The sequence below is a fragment of the Podarcis gaigeae genome (assembly GCF_964106915.1).
Source record: "Podarcis gaigeae genome assembly, chromosome: 6".
Lineage (NCBI taxonomy): Eukaryota > Metazoa > Chordata > Lepidosauria > Squamata > Lacertidae > Podarcis > Podarcis gaigeae.
Window position 1 is genome coordinate 2,564,326 of NC_139682.1, and position 19,325 is coordinate 2,583,650.

The 19,325-nt window shown below is 47.4% G+C and overlaps 1 protein-coding gene and 1 long non-coding RNA gene across 2 annotated transcripts; one reads left to right on the plus strand and one right to left on the minus strand.

Annotated features, from left to right (window-relative positions):
* Window positions 1-58: 58 nt before the first annotated feature.
* Window positions 59-1,831, plus strand: LOC310847245. The gene is made up of 2 exons (XR_014565719.1): window positions 59-179; window positions 706-1,831. It is a non-coding gene; the product is annotated as an uncharacterized lncRNA (long non-coding RNA).
* MAPRE1 (microtubule associated protein RP/EB family member 1) lies at window positions 1,628-18,763 on the minus strand. The gene is made up of 7 exons (XM_083744713.1): window positions 18,158-18,763; window positions 15,138-15,261; window positions 11,071-11,216; window positions 7,631-7,838; window positions 6,625-6,743; window positions 5,574-5,726; window positions 1,628-4,609 (listed from the first exon to the last, which is right to left on the minus strand). The coding sequence occupies exons 2-7, from the start codon at window positions 15,256-15,258 to the stop codon at window positions 4,553-4,555; spliced, it is 804 nt and encodes a 267-aa protein (XP_083600839.1). The 5' UTR covers window positions 15,259-15,261; window positions 18,158-18,763; the 3' UTR covers window positions 1,628-4,552.
* Window positions 18,764-19,325: the final 562 nt, after the last annotated feature.

A 19,325-nucleotide genomic window follows, 5' to 3' on the forward strand; every position in this document is an offset into this window, starting at 1 on the left:
TCTTCTTCAGAGGAGTAGCTCCTGGTAAACAGAAATGGGAGGCGATATTTGGGGCATATGGGCGTGCATAGGGAGAGGGGCAGAGATGCAGCAACCCAGTTGGAAATGATCTTCTGGAGCACTCAGGAAAACAAGATGACAAAGGAAAGCAGGTGAAATCAGAGCTGGGGCACAAAAATGTGTTATTTGCAAATTATAAAAGGGACACAGAAAGAAGAGGAACCACAGTCAGAGTATCGCTCAGATGTTTTAGTATAGATTGTGGTTCCATATTGTGGTGGGTTTTGGGGGCGTTGGTGTGTGTGTGTGTTAGATGCCTTGCTGAAAACAGCAAAAAATATTCCAGTAGCTATCAGAGGCTACTAGGCAGAATGGCTTTGCTCTAACCTCCACTGTCAAATACCAGTTTCTAGTAATATTCAATTTCTGCTCAGTATAGACCTATTGAAATTAATAGACCCAACTTTGTGGGGTTCGTTAATTTCTTTGGGTCTACCCTGAGTAAAACTTAGTTGACTACCAACCACCCATTCTCCCAGGTTCTAGTCAAACACTCAAGTGCTGCACCACATTGACTCTGTGTCCCCATGAATTCTTCCAGCCTTTAAACAGCTTTGCCACACTAGGCAAGCCAATGTGGACGGGGACAACCAAAACCTACTTCCCAAACTGCAGGTCCCTTTTTCTTGCAGAGCCTTTATTTAGGAAATCACAACTGCAAGAACTTTGCCCTGGATGACTGCAAACCACATATTAGCTAAACTTGAACGTTGCTTGTCCATATGTTGACCACGGAGCCCAACTATTGAGTGTACATCTGAGCAGGAAGAGTCCTGTCCTTTCGAAATAGGTAGGATTCTATAAGTGCATTCTGTTCCCCCCAGGATGTGCAGGACAGATGGAGATGCTCATGGGGCAACTTCATGATGTCCTGCGCTCTAAGTGAGGGCATCTCTGTACCACATTGTGTTTACCTCTGAAGGCTGCCTTGGCTTGAATACTATCACAGCCACAACAGGAAGAGGGTGGGTTGCAGCCCAAAAAAGGGAGACGTGTCACATTCCCAGAGGCTATGATTGCATGGTCTTTTCTCTAGCACTGGGCTTCAATTCTAAAAGCACTGCATTTTTATGCAGTGCCTTCATTTCACTCTCTTAAATGGAGGTGTGTCAATCCTAGATAGCCAAAACAAGTAGGAGAATAGCAAGCTGCAAGGGAAAAAAAGCTACGCATGTTCCACTGTGGTCTTGGAGGCTTACTCTCAAGAAAGTGTGTTCCAATTCGATAGTACTGTGTCCATTTGAAAGCTGGGGAAAGGGAACTGGCTAATGCCCTGTTAGTTTAGGGAGATCCCATTTAATCACTGGGTATCATGGTAGCAAGTGAGTACCTTTGAGCCAATTCTCAAGTCTCTGGCATTAGGAAGGGCCATGACCTGGCTGTTAGCTTTCTGCCACTGGGAACAGGATGGGCATCTCATGGCCAAATTCTCTCCATTCCTGGAGCGGAAACATTTACAACCTACTTCAGCGTTGTATGGGCGACGATCTGTAAACTGCTTTGAACACTGCAAGTTTCAAACAAATCTTTACCCAGCCAGAGAAATCACGATTCTGTGAAGACAGTATTTTAATTGAAATGCTTGTAGTTTTATTTTAGTCTTGGAACAGTTACAGTAAGAATTGTCATTGCAAGTAAGAAGGTTGACAAGACTGAACAACAAGAGTTAAGAAAAGATATCCTGCAAGCCCACTTGCAAGACCAGACGTACGCTGTGGGGTACAGACAGGTCCATGTCTTAGTTTTTGGTTGTTCTATTTAGTCTGCCTTCCACATATCTTCAAAAAAGGCCAAGATTAAGGCGGGCTTGCTTGCATTTTTATTTTTCCCCAAATGAAAGGATCCTTTCAGCAGGAGAGGACTTTGCATCAGGTACTGTACCAGGAGAGCAGATCTATTATCATTTTGGGAGGAGAGGTTGTGGCAGTTCTTGGTCCAGATGACACAATGAAGACTTCTTACATATTATACGCAACTCATTAAAATCTCAGCACTTCTCTGGCCAGAAAGTGGGAGTTCTACACGTGAAGCTGCTACATGCCAGACTAGGTATCTTATTCTGGTGACGACACAGCAAACATCAACTGTACGATGCCATAAAGGCACCATCTCTAGAACAGCAGCTGAGATTGTCACAGTTCACCAGGTAAACTGATCCACCTGCCTCTCTCCCTCCACCCCCCTTCAGCAAAGACAACCCTGTGGCACAAACACAGCCAAAAGAATAATGTTGTCCTTGTGAGATAGGTATGAACTAGGTGGAGCCTCCTACTATCAGAGCATCAATACCTTGCAGACAATACATTTTCCTTCACGTGTGCAGGAAGCCAAACAGCAAAAAGATTTGGTGTGTCATTTTAAAAACCCCAGCTAACTTCAGTGGATTGCTACGTATCATTTGCAAAGAGCTGTTACTCTTATAGTAGTCTTCAGAACCAGAGAAGGTATCTTGGGCAGTTATAAATGAAGAGTTGTCTCGCGGAACAAGCAGCCTCCATTGCCCATCTGTGCAGGCACTCAAAAAGTTTAACATGTGATAAGACATCACAGCAAGCAACGGCCTCTACATGAGACTGCTTGTCAAAGACACTGGCAACACACAGACAGAACTATCTACATGAGTAATAAGGTAACCCGGTGTTTCGTGGGCAGCAAGCCGCCACAGAGCAAGCACACAGAGTCACAGCAACTTTTGTTGAAAAACCCTACTGCTAGCAAGGGATATCGGGAGGAACACGCTGAAGCTCATCCTCAAGACGTTCTTTCACAAAACTGGTACAAATTGTGTCCACAGGGTTGCAGTGTGGTGCCCTTAGTAGCAATCTGATGCTGGGCAACTTCCAAGCAAAGGAACTGGGATCTTTGAGGGCCCAGAACAGAACCAGACCCACAAGAACATGACACTCCAGCAGACAGTTGCATTCTTGAAATAACAGAACTTTATTTAGAAACTGTTTAAAAGTAGAAAAAAACCCTGTCAAGAGGAGTCTGGGTGGAATATGGTTTAGGGCACAAAGTATCTAGAAGGCCACAAGAGAAATAGCACCTCTGATGTTTTAAATAATGGCTTGCTTTTTTTGGCATTTGATGAATTTGGGTCTTCCTCTGAATTTCCATAGGGATTCATGCACTACACAACAGTTACCATAAAATGCTTTGCTTTCTACACACATTTAGAACACATAACCACGGGAAGCAAATGAACAAGAGCACACCAAGCCCAGAGGCTCAGTCTTAGCTGTGGCTGTGGGCAAGATCTCAAGAGGGCCCTCCCCAAAGAGCAGCAATCGACAGGGGGGTAGGTGGGCGGGATTTGCTCCACGTAAGAGGGACAGGGTCAAGCATGAAATACTGTAATCGAGACTCATCTGAGCGCTGTATTTTCTGCATATTGGATTTCCTATTGAATGCACACCAATCAGTCTTCTTTGCCAGCCGTCAGGAGCACTGGCAAAGGCTTAAACGTCGGGAGGCTAACTCAAGGAGGGGACACACAAACAGAGAGACAGTCTGGAGATCAAGACTGGCCTCAAAGCAGCACTGCAAAACAAAACTACCCAAATCAATACAGTTTAGTCAGCAGGCTTGGAAGAGGAGGAGGAGGACGGGGGCGCAGAGAGGAATAGGACCCACAAAACTCAATGGACCAGAGACACAAAAGCAGGTGGTGGGTGAGGGAGGGGACTGGATGCAGGCTGCGAATTAGGTGAAGAGTTTCAAAAGGGATAGCCTTTTTGGTTTGGAAGACACCACATGCCATTGGCCACAGTACAGCAAAACCGAGAGGCCTTCAAGCACATCCGTATCTTGCGCATTCTAGTCTTGCAACAGGCTACATACAGTAAAGTCTTTCCCCCTTACGACAGTCAGTGATCAGGAGGGCAGCTCTGAATAGATATTGGGCTGTTCTAATTACCCCTTACGGAGCCCTTACTGACTTGAGGCGCCAAGCAAGTCCTTCCAAAACAAGAAAGCCAGATGCTCAAACCCCAATATAGAACACACAAAATCTCTCATCACATTACTTCAATTTGGCATCTGGAAGCACATTTTAAGCCCCCTTAAGGCATCTCTTTAATTGCAGAACACATTTCATATTTGCTCAACCTTCCTGCGAAAAAGTCAATCCTGAAATTGCTCCACTACATACACCCCACAGCCCACAAAAAGAAAAGAAAAACAGTACAGCAAACTCTCCACAAATCAGTGCCTTACCAGCAACCAAGCAACTCTGCAAACTCCAAATATTCAACCCCTTGCTTCCAAATTACACCAACTAGATGTTAATACTGCTCTGCTACAAAAGTGAGAAAAGAGCTCTCAAATTAAACCCATTGGAGGGGGGGAAGTATTAAAACTTACGCAAAGTGCACTTCAAGAGGTACTTTTTAACTTATGAAAAGAATAAAATGGAGTATTTTAAGCACATGATTGGGGAAAGCTGATTTCTGAATTCTGCTATTGCTGCTCTGCTGGTACAGTCGGTGGACCGCTAATACTCCTCTTGCTCCTCTGGTGGTGCTCCTTCATCTGGTATGACAAAACCTTCCTGAAAGGGAAAACAGAGATGCAGAGACCACTGCATTAATCAGCAAGGAACAGGGGGCAAAGGCAGGATGCCACCTTCCCTTAGAACAGGGGTTGCCAACCTTTCTAAACCAGTGGGCACACTGAGATTTTTTAAGTGCACTGTGGGCACCAGTCACAAAATGGCTGCCATGGTGCAACATAAAATTAGAGAGAGTACTGTGCTGGTAGGTCTTTCCTCAAAACTGCATACTCAAAGAGGTTTAACCTACTGAATTTCTGCCTGCCACACAGTTGCTAATGGCACAAGAGTCCTATTTCCCCCCAGGGCCAACCCTAAAACAGAGCCTAGCCTGGGCAGACGTGTATACCATTGTACTGCAAACTGACAACACAGTGAATCCTTAATGAGTGGCCGGCTTTTGGTTTTACACAACAAGAGACTTACATAAGCTTCCCTGCAAAGTCTGCGCATTTTGCATTTCCCACTTTGCCTTTTTTGTAAAGTGGGTGAGAAGGGCACCTTTTCTGTTGTGGCGCCCACTCCATGAAACCATCACCTTTCTGAATTATGCTGTGTGCTCATATCAATAGTATTTTAGCACCTGCTGAAAGCTCATTTATTTCCAAGTCATTGCTAACAATTAACACCAGTCTGTCTGTTTGGGTTTTAGTATCTACATGGTTATTGTTTAGGTGTTGGTGTTGTAATTTTTGTCCTGTGCTGTATACCACTTTGTGGTTTTTAAAAGGAATGTGGTATATTATTATTTTAAAATAATAATTAAATAACCCCCACTGAAACCAGTGAAAGCTGCACAAGAATACTTCTGAGTGGTTGAGGAGCTGAACTTCTCTCAGTGGGGTTTGCACAGGAGGGATCTTCCTAACTAAACTGTGTCCCAAACACTGCTGTAGGAGCAAGCATAGGCATAATCTGGAATGTCTAAGCCAGAAATTGGGGGAAGCATTCACCAGATACTTACATCCGTGGCATAAAGAATCTCCACAATCCTTTGAAGAACAGGGTCACTCTCTCCTTCATTCTCCTGACAGATCAGCTCAATGTTCCTCAGTTTTCCAAAGTAGAAGTCTCTTTCCTTCTCCAAATCTTCCACAGTCATCTTTAATACATTGATCTGCCAAAGAACAATTCACAGTGCTTCTTACAGAGAAAATGCTTGTGGCCAAGAAGGAACAAAGGGGAGGGCTTGCACATTTAAGGCTGCAATCTTAAGTCTCATTAAACTCAATAGGGCTTGTTACCAAGTAGATGTGCATAGAATTGCATTGCAATGTTGCTCTACCAATGAAATGCAAGCGATTTTTGTGGGTGGGTAACTGTAAGAGACAACTTTGTATGTTTTGAGGTTTTAAGCAACACTGTACTCCTCTAAGGTTAGATGAACCAATGGTGTGCAATGTGGGCACTTTAAGCAGCAGTTTTCAGCACAACTCTTGTGGTAAGAATGGCATGGAAACAACTTCACCAAGGTCCAGTCCCAAAGCAACATCTGTAAGGCGGCCAGGGCAGTCACCAAATCATGTGGTTCTACTTACTAAGACCATTTTGGGCAACATAACCACTGCCAACAACTCTCTTCCGCTACACATTTGGAGTCTATACCTCATGAATGTAGATTATGGGTGGAATTCAATGTCACACTAAGGCCTTTTCTTTTGTCAGGTAGAACAATCTTACTTCTCCCCCCATGTGCTATTCTGGGGGGTTTCCTGATCCTCCCAAGAAGATTTGGGGAGTGCATGGGGGGGGAGGCAAAGGGGAGGGGAGTCCTGTTGCACTAGCAGTACTTGTGCTGGCTTCTAAGAGCGCAACCACTTAGCTGAATCTGGTCTGATGTCTAACAATTCTGTTTGCATCTCCATTACAAAGATGTGATCAGCACAGAAAACTCCAAGGTATCTCTCCCACAATCATGTTACTTTGTGATAATACACTGCAGTGCATTTGAGAGTCAAGACCACCCATGCCATGAGCCTCTGCTGATCAGTGCAGCCTACTTGCTGGAAGCCCACCTGCTGGATCAGTTCAGCCGACTCTTCTTCCCCAATTCCTCCAGGAGCCTTTTTAACCATCGCAGGTCCAGTTTTATTAGCCACTGTTGTTCTCTGTGCAACCATGGGCCTCGCTGGAGCTGCAACACAGAAGGGTATTAGCTGCAGTTCCAAAATGCCCATTCCACACACCTGTGCTCTGCATATTAGCCAACTAAAGTGAGACAGCACCCAAAGTGTACCATCCCGTGTGCAGGAAAGCACCTTAACCCTATAGCCTCAAAGAAGGCCACCTCCCTGTGAAGTGCTAAGTACCGAACACAGGCTTTACAACCGCTTTCTGTAAGGAAGCAGGGCGCTCTACTCTTGCTGCCTTCAGTTCTTGATTTCCCACAAAACTGTGATCTACAAAAGGAAAGCATTTCTAGCTGTTATACGCGGAACTGAATCACACAGTATACCACCAGATTAGGAGCACCTGGTCACAGGTAAGGCACAAGGCAATCCCCTTCCTGCTGGGGAAGAGCAGGATTAAAGGGCAGTCTCAAGCAGAGGGTGTTTGTTTCCTGTCTGGAGACAGGCACACCCTTGTGAAATATAGGAAGCGACAAGTTTCAACAACAGCCTGTATTTCAGCAATGACTCGCAGGCATACATTAAAAGGGCTGTGCAAGCGCCAAAGTGTGAATACATCTTCACACAAGCACAACCCTGCACCACCTCTCAGTGCTAAGCATATCTCCAGATGTGAACCTGGATGGCACATGGATGCTCATACGATGTATTCATACTGGCACAAGAGGCATGAGGAGACAGAGCACACAACAGCGAGTCTCTGCCTCCAACAGAGACTTCCCCTCCAGGCTGCCTCCCAATCCTCAGGTTCCTTGCTAGCAGCCTCTGGGCAAAAGCAGCCAGAGATCCCGCAAGTCCCTCACCCAACACAGAACGCGAAGGCATCCGATTATGAGAGCCCTGAACCCCAAAGCTGGCCTGGTCAGACAGATTTGTCAAGAGCTTGCCTTACCTGTGCCAGTAGAGCTAAGATTCTTTTTGGGTTTGTTGAGCAGGGGTACGACAAGAGCAGGGGCTGGTGCCGTCTCCTGGCCTTGCCGAGCTGCCACAGGGTCATAGTCTTTCCCATCGTAGTTTGCATCAAAGAATTTTTTGAACCACTGAACAAATTCAAAATTATCCTGGAATTTTCCTTTCACTAATTTGTCCACAGGAATTATCTGAGGGAAGAGAGGAGTATATTTAGTCCAATGAGAAAAACAAAACACTCAAGATGTTTCTGAGATGAGTGGACACAACTTGCCGGCTCCAGTTCAAGAGATTCCTCCAGAAACTTGAGCCAGGGGAGAATAGGTAGGCCCAAGGGTTTCTGCACAGAGGTCATATCCCAACAAACTCTGGAGTGCATGCAGAACGCCAATGAGGAAGCAAGCACGGGAATGATATCAAAATAATGTTGCAACAAGGAAAGGACGGTTTTTATAATAGTCTCTCCCATTCAGAGTTTAAAAATTGTGATGCAACAACTGTGTCTGATGCTCTTTTGGCCCTGTCAGCCTCTTACATGCAGTCTTCAATATACACTGTACATGTTTGAATATGCTATTCTGCCATTTTTCTGCTTTAAAGTCAGGTGCAATTGGTAATTTTAAAGTGATAATTTAAAATACAGTGGTACCTCAGGTTACAGACGCTTCAGGATATGCGTTTTCAGGTTGCACACTGCGCCGAACCTGGAAGTACCGGAACAGGTTACTTCCGGGTTTCGGCAATCACGCTTCGCGCATGTGCAGAAGCGCCAAATTGCAAGCCGTGCGTGCGAAGACGTGGCGCTGTGGGTTGCGAACATGCCTCCTGCATGGATCACGTTCACAACCCGAGGTTCTACTGTAATGCAATTTTAAATTATGATTAAACTCAATCTGCCTTGCTCTCCACCACCATCAGCCACAGTCTCCCTGCACTCTCCTCCACCTCTTATTCTTTCCTCACCACAGAGGTCTCTGCACCTCTTCCCTGTCTAGCCCCATGCGAATCCAACCACGGCTGAAAGCAGCACACCAGGGCAAAGCACCAAATTCAATACCATACGACAAAGCATAGTGGACAGGTGGGCAAGGCTGGCCCCCAATGGCCTGGTGGGTCTAATTAAGCCTGTGGGCCAGAGGTTCTCCATAGCTACTTTTCCACATGTGCAGTAGTACCTCTGGATGCAAACGGGATCCATTCTGGAGCCCCGTTCGCATCCTGAGTAGAACGTAACACGCAACTGCGCATGCATGTTTTGCCGCTTCCGTGCATGCGCATGATGTCATTTTGAGCGTCTGTGCATGTGCGAGTGGCAAAACCCAGAAGTAACACGCTCCATTACTTCCGGGTCGCTGCAGAGCGTAACCTGAAAACACTCAAGCTGAAGCATATTTAACCCAAGGTACAGTGGTGCCTCGCAAGACGAAATTAATTCGTTCCGCAAGTCTTTTCGTCTTGCGAGTTTTTCGTCTTGTGAAGCACGGTTTCCCATAGGAATGCATTAAAAATCAATTAATGCGTTCCTATGGAAACCGCCTTCAGACCAGGTCCGGGGACAGTCTGTCCCCCGACCTCTTCTGAAGGCCGGCGGGGGGCAAAAGTCTTTGCTCCCCCCTGCCTGCCTTCCCGGGAGAGCGGAGAAACGCATCGCTGCGTTTCTCCGCTGTCCCGGAGGGCTTTTGAAGGCAGGCGGGGGGGAGCAAAGACTTTTGCCCCCCGCCCGCCTTCAGAAGAGGTCCTGGACCTCTTCTGAAGGCGGGCGGGGGGCAAAAGTCTTTGCTCGCCCCCGCCTGCCTTCAAAAGCCATCCAGCATAGCGGGAAGCGCTTCCCTGCTATCCCGGACGGCTTTTAAAATGCTGGCGGTGGGGAGCAAAGCCTTTCGGCCCCCGCCAGCCTTCCTGGACCTCTTCTGAAGGCCGGGGGGGGGGGGAAGGCTTTGCTCCCTACCGCCAGCATTTAAAAGAGGTCCCCGGAGATTTCCCTATGGGCTTTCTTCTTGCGAAGCAAGCCCATAGGGAACTTTGTTTTGCGAAGCGCCTCCAAAACGGAAAACCCTTTCGTCTAGCGGGTTTTTCGTCTTGCGAGGCGTTCGTCTTGCGGGGCACCACTGTATGTCTGTATACTGGTATAGTTTATGTGTATGTCTGGAAAAACACAGTACAATGTTAAAACAGATTTTTACAGAGTGAGGTAGGAAAGGGGATTTGGAATTTTCTCCTGAGGCCACAAATCATTTCAGAGTTGGTTGGCGCACAGTCTTTCATGTTCTGCATAACCGATACAAAATGAAAAGTGCCAGAAACCTTTAGAAAATTGAACCATTTAGTCTTTAGTAGTGGGCTGAGTCAGGGTGGGCTGAGATGGTGCAAACCATCCACAGCCCTCATGGGGAAGCCAGCAGTCTTCCATTGCTATTTTCATCAGTACAAAAGGGGCCTACTTGGCATATCACACATGCCCTAACGAAAGCTCAGCAGCTGATTTTTTTTCCTAAGGAAAAGCAGCTTAGAGGAAGGTGCTTCCCCCCCCCCCCGACATTTCTCTGCTACAAAGTGCTCTTTTCTCCCACCTATTTCCTCCTGTGGGGCATCAAAATGCATCTGTTCTTACAGTTTTGGAAGCCATGTGTGTGCTGGGTTGGTGGAGGGAAGCATATTTTACAACCAAAAAACAGGGAGAAGCCAAAGAGCCTCCTTTCCCTCCACCACCTTCCCCCTCTCTTGCATGCATGTTTGTTTCATGCAAATAGCCTCAAAGGCTGGGTCCCACTGAGGGAAAGCAACTGCTTCCAGGCAAGTCACACAGGGATCTTTCGCTTAAATCTACACTATGACAAGGATACCTTCAAGACAAGCGGAGGCAGTTTTGCTGTTGCAGGCTGACAAGTGTTTTTGCACTTGTCTGACAAGTTGCAAAAAGGGAGAGTTTGGATGTTCTGCCCTTCTACAGAAGACTATGAATTATTAGTCCATGCATAGTAGTCCAGGGAAATGTAATTCTGTCGCTTCTTGGAATTTTCCATTAATTCGGTGCTCTTATAGTTTTAATTCAACAGTGACTATTGTATTTATAGATCTTTTCTGTACAAATCAGGGAAATAGCTTTAAAAGACAAGAACTGCAACTGAGAACAAGACATGGTTAGTTGAAAGCAGATGGGATTCAGCATTATCTGAAGAAATGCACCCAGTTTAGGCTGACCAATACTGTGAGGTGATAGAACCCCTGATTTATCAACTTTTAATGAGAAACTAAGCAAGTGAACACTGCCTGATGAGTGGCAGCAGAAAAGATCAGCAATTTAGGACAAAAGCAACACCAAGACTGTAAAAGAAAAGGAATATTTTAAGCCAGCATCCTGAAAACTGCATTTTTCTATAAAGGTGATTCAAAGCAAGTGCATTCCAAGACAAAAGAGCTTACTTTGTCAACACCCATTCGTTTAAAACCTGCTTGTAGGACCTTGTAGTTTTGGATGTATTCATGTTCCAGCTTTGCCTGGAATTTTACTTTCTTCAGTGTTACAGAACCAGGGAACAGCATATCCATAAACTGACAATAAGCAGCACCTGAAAAGATAAATAAAAACAGGCACACTTGTGAAAAATTGACTTGAGCAAGTGGAATGCAACAAAGACAAGAAGTAATAGAAATGCTAGCATATTCACAACAGCAGCAATCGCCCTCCTGCAAACACATTTCAACAAGCCTGTGGGAGTGCAGTATGATCAGACATCCACTACAGCTGTCTCTGGGATTGCAAAACCTTAGAGCAGTCACTTTTGTTAATAAAGTTTTGCAAGAAAATCCATTCCCCCATCTCCCACCCAATTCAACAAATAAGACAGGGGAGATCATGAGTTCTACCGCCTTTACAGTTCCTGGTTAGCAAAACCAGACCACTGACAAGTCACTAGTCAACACACTGCATCGCATTACGGACAAACACTTCCAAGCTGTGACAATAATCTTGTCTCTTTGCTTGCTTTAGCAAGAGGCGCCTTTCTTCAACCCATGCTACTGCCATAATGACAACCACCCTTCGTTCATGGATAGATATAGCCTATTACATGGGTAGGCAAACTAAGGCCCAGGGGCCGGATCCAGCTCAGTCGCCTTCTAAATCCAGCCTGCAGACGGTCTGGGAATCAGCGTGTTTTTACATGAGTAGAATGTGTGCTTTTATTTAAAATGCATCTCTGAGTTATTTGTGGGGCATAGGAATTTGCTCATTTCCCCCCAAAAAATATAGTCCAGCCCCCCACAAGGTCTGAAGGATAGCGGACCGGCCCCTGCTGAAAAAGTTTGCTGGCCCCTGCCCTATTATCATTGGCATTTAGCTGCTCCCCACAAACTGGGACATGTCCAAGCAACAGCCTTTATTCAACACCTGCTAAGTAAAGGCGGTGCTATAAGCCTGCAATATTGCTACTGAACAGCTACCTCATTGCTGAGAACCTGTTACTGTGGAATATGCAGGCGCCAATGTTTCCACTTCTCCCAACACCTTAACACTTAAATCAAACCCATGATCATAGTCAGTCACAGATTCTAAGGGAACAGATACCACAAAAGAAAAAGCAGACATCTTCTGCAGGAAGGCGGCATGGAACTTTAGCATCCCAGACTGTAACATTCCCTGTACCTAAACAGAGTGGGCACATTCCACATGGAATATTACCTACACAAGGAAATTTATTTATAAGCGGCTTGAATGAAAAAGAATTCTCCAAGTTGTGCACAGATAAAATGATAGACAAAGCATAGCTGCACTTCCACATTCTGATAAGGATGTCAGCCTTCCCCAAAAGCAAAATACTTCAGGAGTTGAAAACAAATTCAATGGAATCACAACATGAGGTAATTGTTATGCATGACTGTTATGTTACGCTTACTCATGGCACCTGAAAAATCACTTCACTTGCTGCATTTTTTTTGTTGTGTTAACAAAGCTCCACAGGTGGTACAATGAGGAAATTACTGACCAGTTTGCTTCAGACAGTTGCTTCAAACAGTGACTGACCAGTTTGCTTCAGACAGTACAGGAGAATGGTAGTTAAAACAAACTGCAAATAGCCATTAAGGACAACATCTCTCAAAATCTAGTTCTCCTCAAGCATAACAAAGGTGTTTCCGATCACCCTGATGAATCTAGAAGATTTTATTGTGATTACTCAATGACTGTTAACCTTCAAGAATGAGAATTCCTCAGTTCCCATTTCCTTACATCTTGATCCTATTGCTTCCTCAATCACTTCTGTTCTGTGGCAGCCATCAAGTTGACTACTCCAAAATTAACACAACACTTTATTTTTCCACTTTGTCAAAGCAGAATTTCTATCTTAGCGCCAATTCTTCTTCACTCTGAGCTCATCATCAGTACCCCTTCAACAGCACACATGTAGCCATGGATGAGGGCAGCACTGCTCCCCATTGCAGGGAATAAAGGTTATGTATTAACCCTCTCGGGACGCAGGTGGCGCTGTGGGTTAAAGCCTCAGCGCCTAGGACTTGCCGATCGAAAGGTCGACGGTTCGAATCCCTGCGGCGGGGTGCGCTCCCGCTGCTCGGTCCCAGCGCCTGCCAACCTAGCAGTTCGAAAGCACCTCCGGGTGCAAGTAGATAAATAGGGACCGCTTACCAGCGGGAAGGTAAACGGCGTTTCCGTGTGCGGCTCTGGCTCGCCAGAGCAGCGATGTCACGCTGGCCACGTGACCCGGAAGTGTCTCCGGACAGCGCTGGCCCCTGGCCTCTTAAGTGAGATGGGCGCACAACCCCAGAGTCTGTCAAGACTGGCCTGTACGGGCAGGGGTACCTTTACCTTTACCTATTAACCCTCTCAGTACATCTGCTCGGCCATGTATTCACTTATCCCATTCTTTATACCCTTCTTTTCCATCAATCAATTTTTCACAATGACCATCACTGCCTGCACTGTGTAGTTCCTGATTCAGATGTGACTTGAAAGCCCTCCTAGATCTTCAACAATTACTGTCTCTCCATTAAGATATGCTTCACTCTCCCTTTGCTTTTCCTACTTGGACTGTACATTACAAGTCCACAAACTCAGTTTAACATTAAAAACAAAAACAAAACAAACAAGCAGCATTACAGCTTTGCAACACAGAAGCTCTGCTACCATCACTATGGATTCATCTCCTTTGAGGTTTATCCACAGTGCAGAAGTCTTGTGCAAGCATTGCTAACACCGGGCACCCTTCCATAGGGATTAATATAGGATTTGCAAAAACAGAACGTAGTTTTATCTTCTGCAAAGCTTAGAAATTCCCTTAAATAGAGGTGGCCCACGTTGGAATTCAGGTGTGGAGCCCAGATGGGTTCAGATTGTTCCACTGGCTACATCTCTGCTAGAGATGGATGATATATCAATATTTTGTCTCTTACTGGTATGAACTCCAGAACATGATAAAGGTTTAGAAATCTTTCACCCTGTAATATATAGAGAATGCACTGCCCTGCTGACCCGGCAGGCAGGAAGCGGCACTTTACTGCAAAGTAAATGGCCATTTCTTGCCTGCCCGCAATATCAAGGCATAAGCCCTTGCCTCCTCTCAGCTGGCATTGCAGAGTAAAGGGCTTTGCTTTGCCTAAAAGCTGCTTTATGCCTGCACAATCTGCAAGGCCATGGCTTTGCTCTTTAGTTATGCAGGTTCAAGGCACACACCTCATGTCTTTAAGGCACACACTTAAAGAGTAGACTGCACCAAATCAGGCTAAGCACAGAAATCAGGCTAAGCAGGATATCAGGGTCTCTACTCTGCCTGTTGTGTGCCTTAAAGCCCCGTAGATCTCGTCTGCAAAAAAAGAAACTTTTGTTTGCTTATTGGAATCTTCCTTCCTCAGCACTGCTGTGGGACGCAGATTCCAATCAGCAAAGAAAATTTATTCTTCCAATAAGATCAATGTGACTTGGGCTCCTGCTTCTGTTCAGGAAATGATGCATCACTTTTGCAGTAAAGACTTTATGTATTTGGAAACTAAGGTGCAGACAACGCTGAAAGTCAAGGCACGACTGGCTGTATGGCAGGTATGAGGAACATTTGGGCTTCCAGATGCTGCTGAAACTACATCTCCCATCATTCCCGGCCAATGACCACGCTTGCTAGACTTGAAGAGAGTTGTAGTTCAGCAACACCTGGAGGGCTCTATAGCATCTAGCACAAAAACCCTTCTATGCCACAAGCAAGGGATAAGAAGCTGAATGTACCTATAGAAGAGAATACATATTAAAAGCAGATGGTTCAAACAAGCATGCCACACCCTACACAGAAAGGCACAAAAACATTTGTACTCATTTGGCTGTGGAAATTTATTCTGAACTCAAAATGAGAAGCAGTTAAGCTAAGGCAAGCAAGGCAGAAACCCACCAAAACAGCCTTCTAGCACCCACCACTGATTTTTCAAAGGAAAATAGTAATGCTTTGGAAACCTCAAGCAGCAAGTTCCTCCGCTCTCAGCACTTTTCTTACCTGAGCAAAGCTGCTCTATCTTTGTCAAGTTCAATTGTAAGGACTCATTGATCCAGGCGAGCATGTCATGTCGACTCAAGTTATCGCTTGTCACCGAAGTGGAATACACATTAACGGCCATTTTCTGCAAGGGGAAATAACCAATAAGGGATTTCGTTTATACACAGGCTAGTGAACCAGCACCTGCACATCTCATGCTCCAAGGAAGCCTTTTCCAGACATCAAGAGCACAGTCACATCTGTTGGATATAGGCCACCTCCTTAGTAAGACGTTTACTGGAGACAGTCTGGTTATTTATCAGAAATCTACTGTCTGAGTAATGTGATGAGACTATATTTATACATAGCTGGATGCAAATGCTGTACTCACACTCAGGCACAGCAAGTAAACTTACTTTATTGTACCAGGAAATATACTGCAATAGGCATAACGATCCACTGCAGGGAAGAGTACTGTAACCCATTCAATTTAACAACTGGCTCAGAAACATTCTCTTTTACCAATAATGCTCATTCTCTTTCCACAAAATAGATAAAAGAGTAGAGATAAGATTTAAGAAGAACTCCGAGATGAATAAATAAGTAAATGAAGAGGCAGAAAGAGACTAGGAAAGGCTGAATGGATGCACTGGGTCTTCAAGGAAGATGAGGTGTTTCATTTTAGGCAAATACATGTAAACAGGAAAGTTTAGTGGTAGATTCTGAACACTGGAAGGAAGAAGAGGAGATGGCAAAATGCAGCCCCCTGGTGCATTTTTATGCCCAATATGAAATCTGAAGCAGCTGTTTCAAGAGAGGGCATGAACTGTTTGTTCACATTTCACCCAAAATTAAATGGCAAGGTGTTTTTACACTAATGAAATTTAACTTGTGTGGTCAAAATAAAACAAAGAAAGTCTGGTTCAGAAACACAAAGCAAAGCAGACATCCTCCTAATTCAGTGGTACCTCAGGTTAAGTACTTAATTTGTTCCAGAGGTCCGTTCTTAACCTGAAACTGTTCTTAACCTGAAGCACCACTTTAGCTAATGGGGCCTTCCGCTGCCACCAGAGAATGAGTTCTGTTCTCATCCTGAAGCAAAGTTCTTAACCCGAGGTACTATTTCTGGGTTAGCAGAGTCTGTAACCTGAAGCGTCTGTAATCTGAGATACCACTGTACTGGCAATGAACTCTAAGGGCCTAGCCAGTCACTTTAGTTTAGCAGGCCATATAAGGAGGCTGCATTCACTACAACGGCAGGGATTACAATGGTACCTCTGGTTGCGAACAGGATCTGTTCCGGAGGCCCATTTGCAACATGAAAAGAGCAAGTGCAACCTGCAGCGGCGCATCTGCGCAAGCGCAGGTTGGAATTCGCCACTTCTGCGCATGCCTGTGACATCACTTTGTGCGTCTGCGCATGTGCCAGTGGTGAAACCCGGAAGTAACCCTTTCCGGTACTTCCAGGTCGCCACGGGATGTAACCTGAAAGAACGTAACAGGAAGCAAACGTAACATGAGGTATGACTGTACACAGAAACATGAGTCTTGCTATCTTACCACAGATGCGTATCTATTTTATGAACAGGAGAGCACCCCCAAAATAAGGATTGTGTTCCACACAGGCTTGGGCGAGCTCTGCTTTCCAGATAAAAAATGTGGCATTGCTGCTTCACACTGGGACCAGTGGCGTAGCGTGGGGGGTGCAGGGGGGGCCGGCCGCACCAGGCGCAACATCTGGGGGTTAGGGTTAGGGGGCGCAGATTTATGGGTTAAAGGTAAAGGTAAAGGTACCCCTGCCCGTACGGGCCAGTCTTGACAGACTCTGGGGTTGTGCGCCCATCTCACTCAAGAGGCCAGGGGCCAGCGCTGTCCGGAGACACTTCCGAGTCACGTGGCCAGCGTGACAAAGCTGCATCTGGCGAGCCAGAGCTGCACACGGAAACGTCGTTTACCTTCCCGCTGGTAAGCGGTCCCTATTTATCTACTTGCACCCGAAGGTGCTTTCGAACTGCTAGGTTGGCAGGCGCTGGGACCGAGCAGCGGGAGCGCACCCCGCCGCAGGGATTCGAACCGCCGACCTTTCGATCGGCAAGTCCTAGGCGCTGAGGCTTTAACCCACAGCGCCAATTGCTTGCCTTGCCCCGGGTGCTGACAACCCACGCTACGCCACTGAGTGCGACAAGGTATCCTGGAGGGGGGAGTTTCCCAGAAACACCTCCGGGAGTCTCTGCTGGCGTGCCTGTGCTACAGTTCCCTCTCCCTTCTCACAGGGGAAGTGGCCCAACACCCCCAGCCCCCTCCCAGGCATGCGAATTGCCCGTGCAACTCGAGTTCCCCATGAGTGGGAGGGAACCAGCCTTGAACGGGGGCCAAAAATCAGTAGCTATGTGCTCTTCTCAGGAGCAGAGAGAGAAGCTTGGAGGAGCAAACTAGGCCAAGGCTGAAGGAGAGGGCGAGCGGGACCGGGTGGGACCCTTGCAAGGAGGGGTACAGAGGGGGGGGCTTTGCTGGGCAAGTGCCCCCCGTTCCTTGCCAGGGGGGTCCCCGACATTTCCGCAACTGACCTATCCTCTCAAGTGCGGGGAACCCAAAGGTCCTCTAGACGGGGCAAGACCCACACCTGCCTCCTCATCACCATCATGGCGATGGGAGCCGGCGAGTCCCACCCCGGGGCTCCCTCGGCAGCTGCTCCCGCCCCCCCGCCACGCACCGACAGGCGGGCGGAGCACGGCGCCTCTTCCCCGCACAGAGACCGAAAAGCAGCGCTGCCCCATTTGCATAAAAACCGCACTCATCTGCATATGCAAATAGCACGCGGAAGGTTCTATTCCCCACCCCACCCCCACCCCGCGCCAGACGCGGCCTTTCGCTGGCGGCCGGAGCCAGGAGGGCGGGGCCCGGCCCGCCTCAGACTCGCCTCGCCGCCTCGCCAGGCCCAGCCGAGGCAGCCGCCGCCCTCCCTTTCTCCTCAGCCGCCCCCAACGGAAGGACGGACGGAGGGACGGACGGGTCGCCGCCGCGCCCTCAGAGCCCGTTACCTCAGTCGCTCGCCGTTCAAACCGGCCCCGCCCGCCTCGCCCGGGATATAGCGTCACGCGGCTACGCCGGCGGGCTGACGTCACTTCGGGGGAGGGCGGGGGAAAGAGGAAGGAGAGCCGCGTAGGGCCGCGGGGAGGGGCTTCCCGAGGGGAAGAGGCGGTGTCGGCTTCCGCGCCCGCCCTCCGTTGCTGAGAGACGGCGTTTCTTAAACCGCCTCCCGGCTTGACAGACAAGGCGGCCGGCCAATTGGCGCGGCGATGAGGAAAAGCGCGCGACGGCTCCGCCCCTTCTGGGAAGCCGGCCCCGCCTCCTTTCACAAAGCGACGAGCTTCAGGGTCGTGGGTTCGAGTCCCGAGTTCGGCTCACAAAATCCTGCGTTATAGGGGGTTGGACTAGATGACCCTCGGGATCCCTAAGATTCTATAAGATTTGCTGTTTCCCTCAGAGGACCACGCCCCCTTTGTACCCAATTCTGTTCAGAATTTTTTTTGTTTTTGTAACGCGTGTCAGGCCTGCATGTGTGAACGCTCCCTTCCTGCGCGTCCGGAGAGGCGCTTCAAGAAAACGCCCGCGGCTTCCTCAGCCGTCGACTCTTAACCGCGTCCCCCTCCCGCAGCAAGGACTACATTTCCCAGCGTGCCCCGAGAGGCGCACGCATTTCTCGGTTGCGCGAGTCCGTCCTTCCGGCCGCGCATGCTGGGTAATGTAGTCCATCTGGGTAAAGCGACCCGATGTTGCACGTGTGATGATGACGCGCCGGCGACCGGAAGTAGTTCCCGAGGGATGCTGGGTAGTGTAGTCCCATCGCGCCATTCATCTCTATGGAAACCATACTTAGCACCATCCCGCTTCGGGCCTTTGAGCATCCGCTGCCACCATTTCTCCAATGGAAATCGGGACGTCCTATTCCATCATCATCATCATCATCATCATCATAAAAAAATACTATTTATATGCAACCCATTAAACATTAAAAATCAGATGGAAGGCAGGATAGCTGTTGGTCTCAAGGTTGCATGGTTACTTTCACCTTGACTCAGGGGTCAGATAACTCCATTCCCTCCAACTTTTCCCCAATGGAAATAGGGGATTCCAGCAGTGGCCAGAGGATTGGAGAAGATCAGTCTACATCCCAATCCCAAAGAAGGGCAGCGCCAAAGAATGCTC

Excerpts from the sequence above, each read along its gene's own strand:
- MAPRE1 (XM_083744713.1), bottom strand. The coding sequence starts at position 15,258 with ATGGCCGTTAATGTGTATTCCACTTCGGTGACAAGCGATAACTTGAGT. Across the intron at positions 7,839-11,070 it reads AACGAATGGGTGTTGACAAA|ATAATTCCTGTGGACAAATT; the intron begins GTAAGCTCTTTT and ends CTCTTCCCTCAG. Across the intron at positions 6,744-7,630 it reads TCTTAGCTCTACTGGCACAG|CTCCAGCGAGGCCCATGGTT; the intron begins GTAAGGCAAGCT and ends TCTGTGTTGCAG.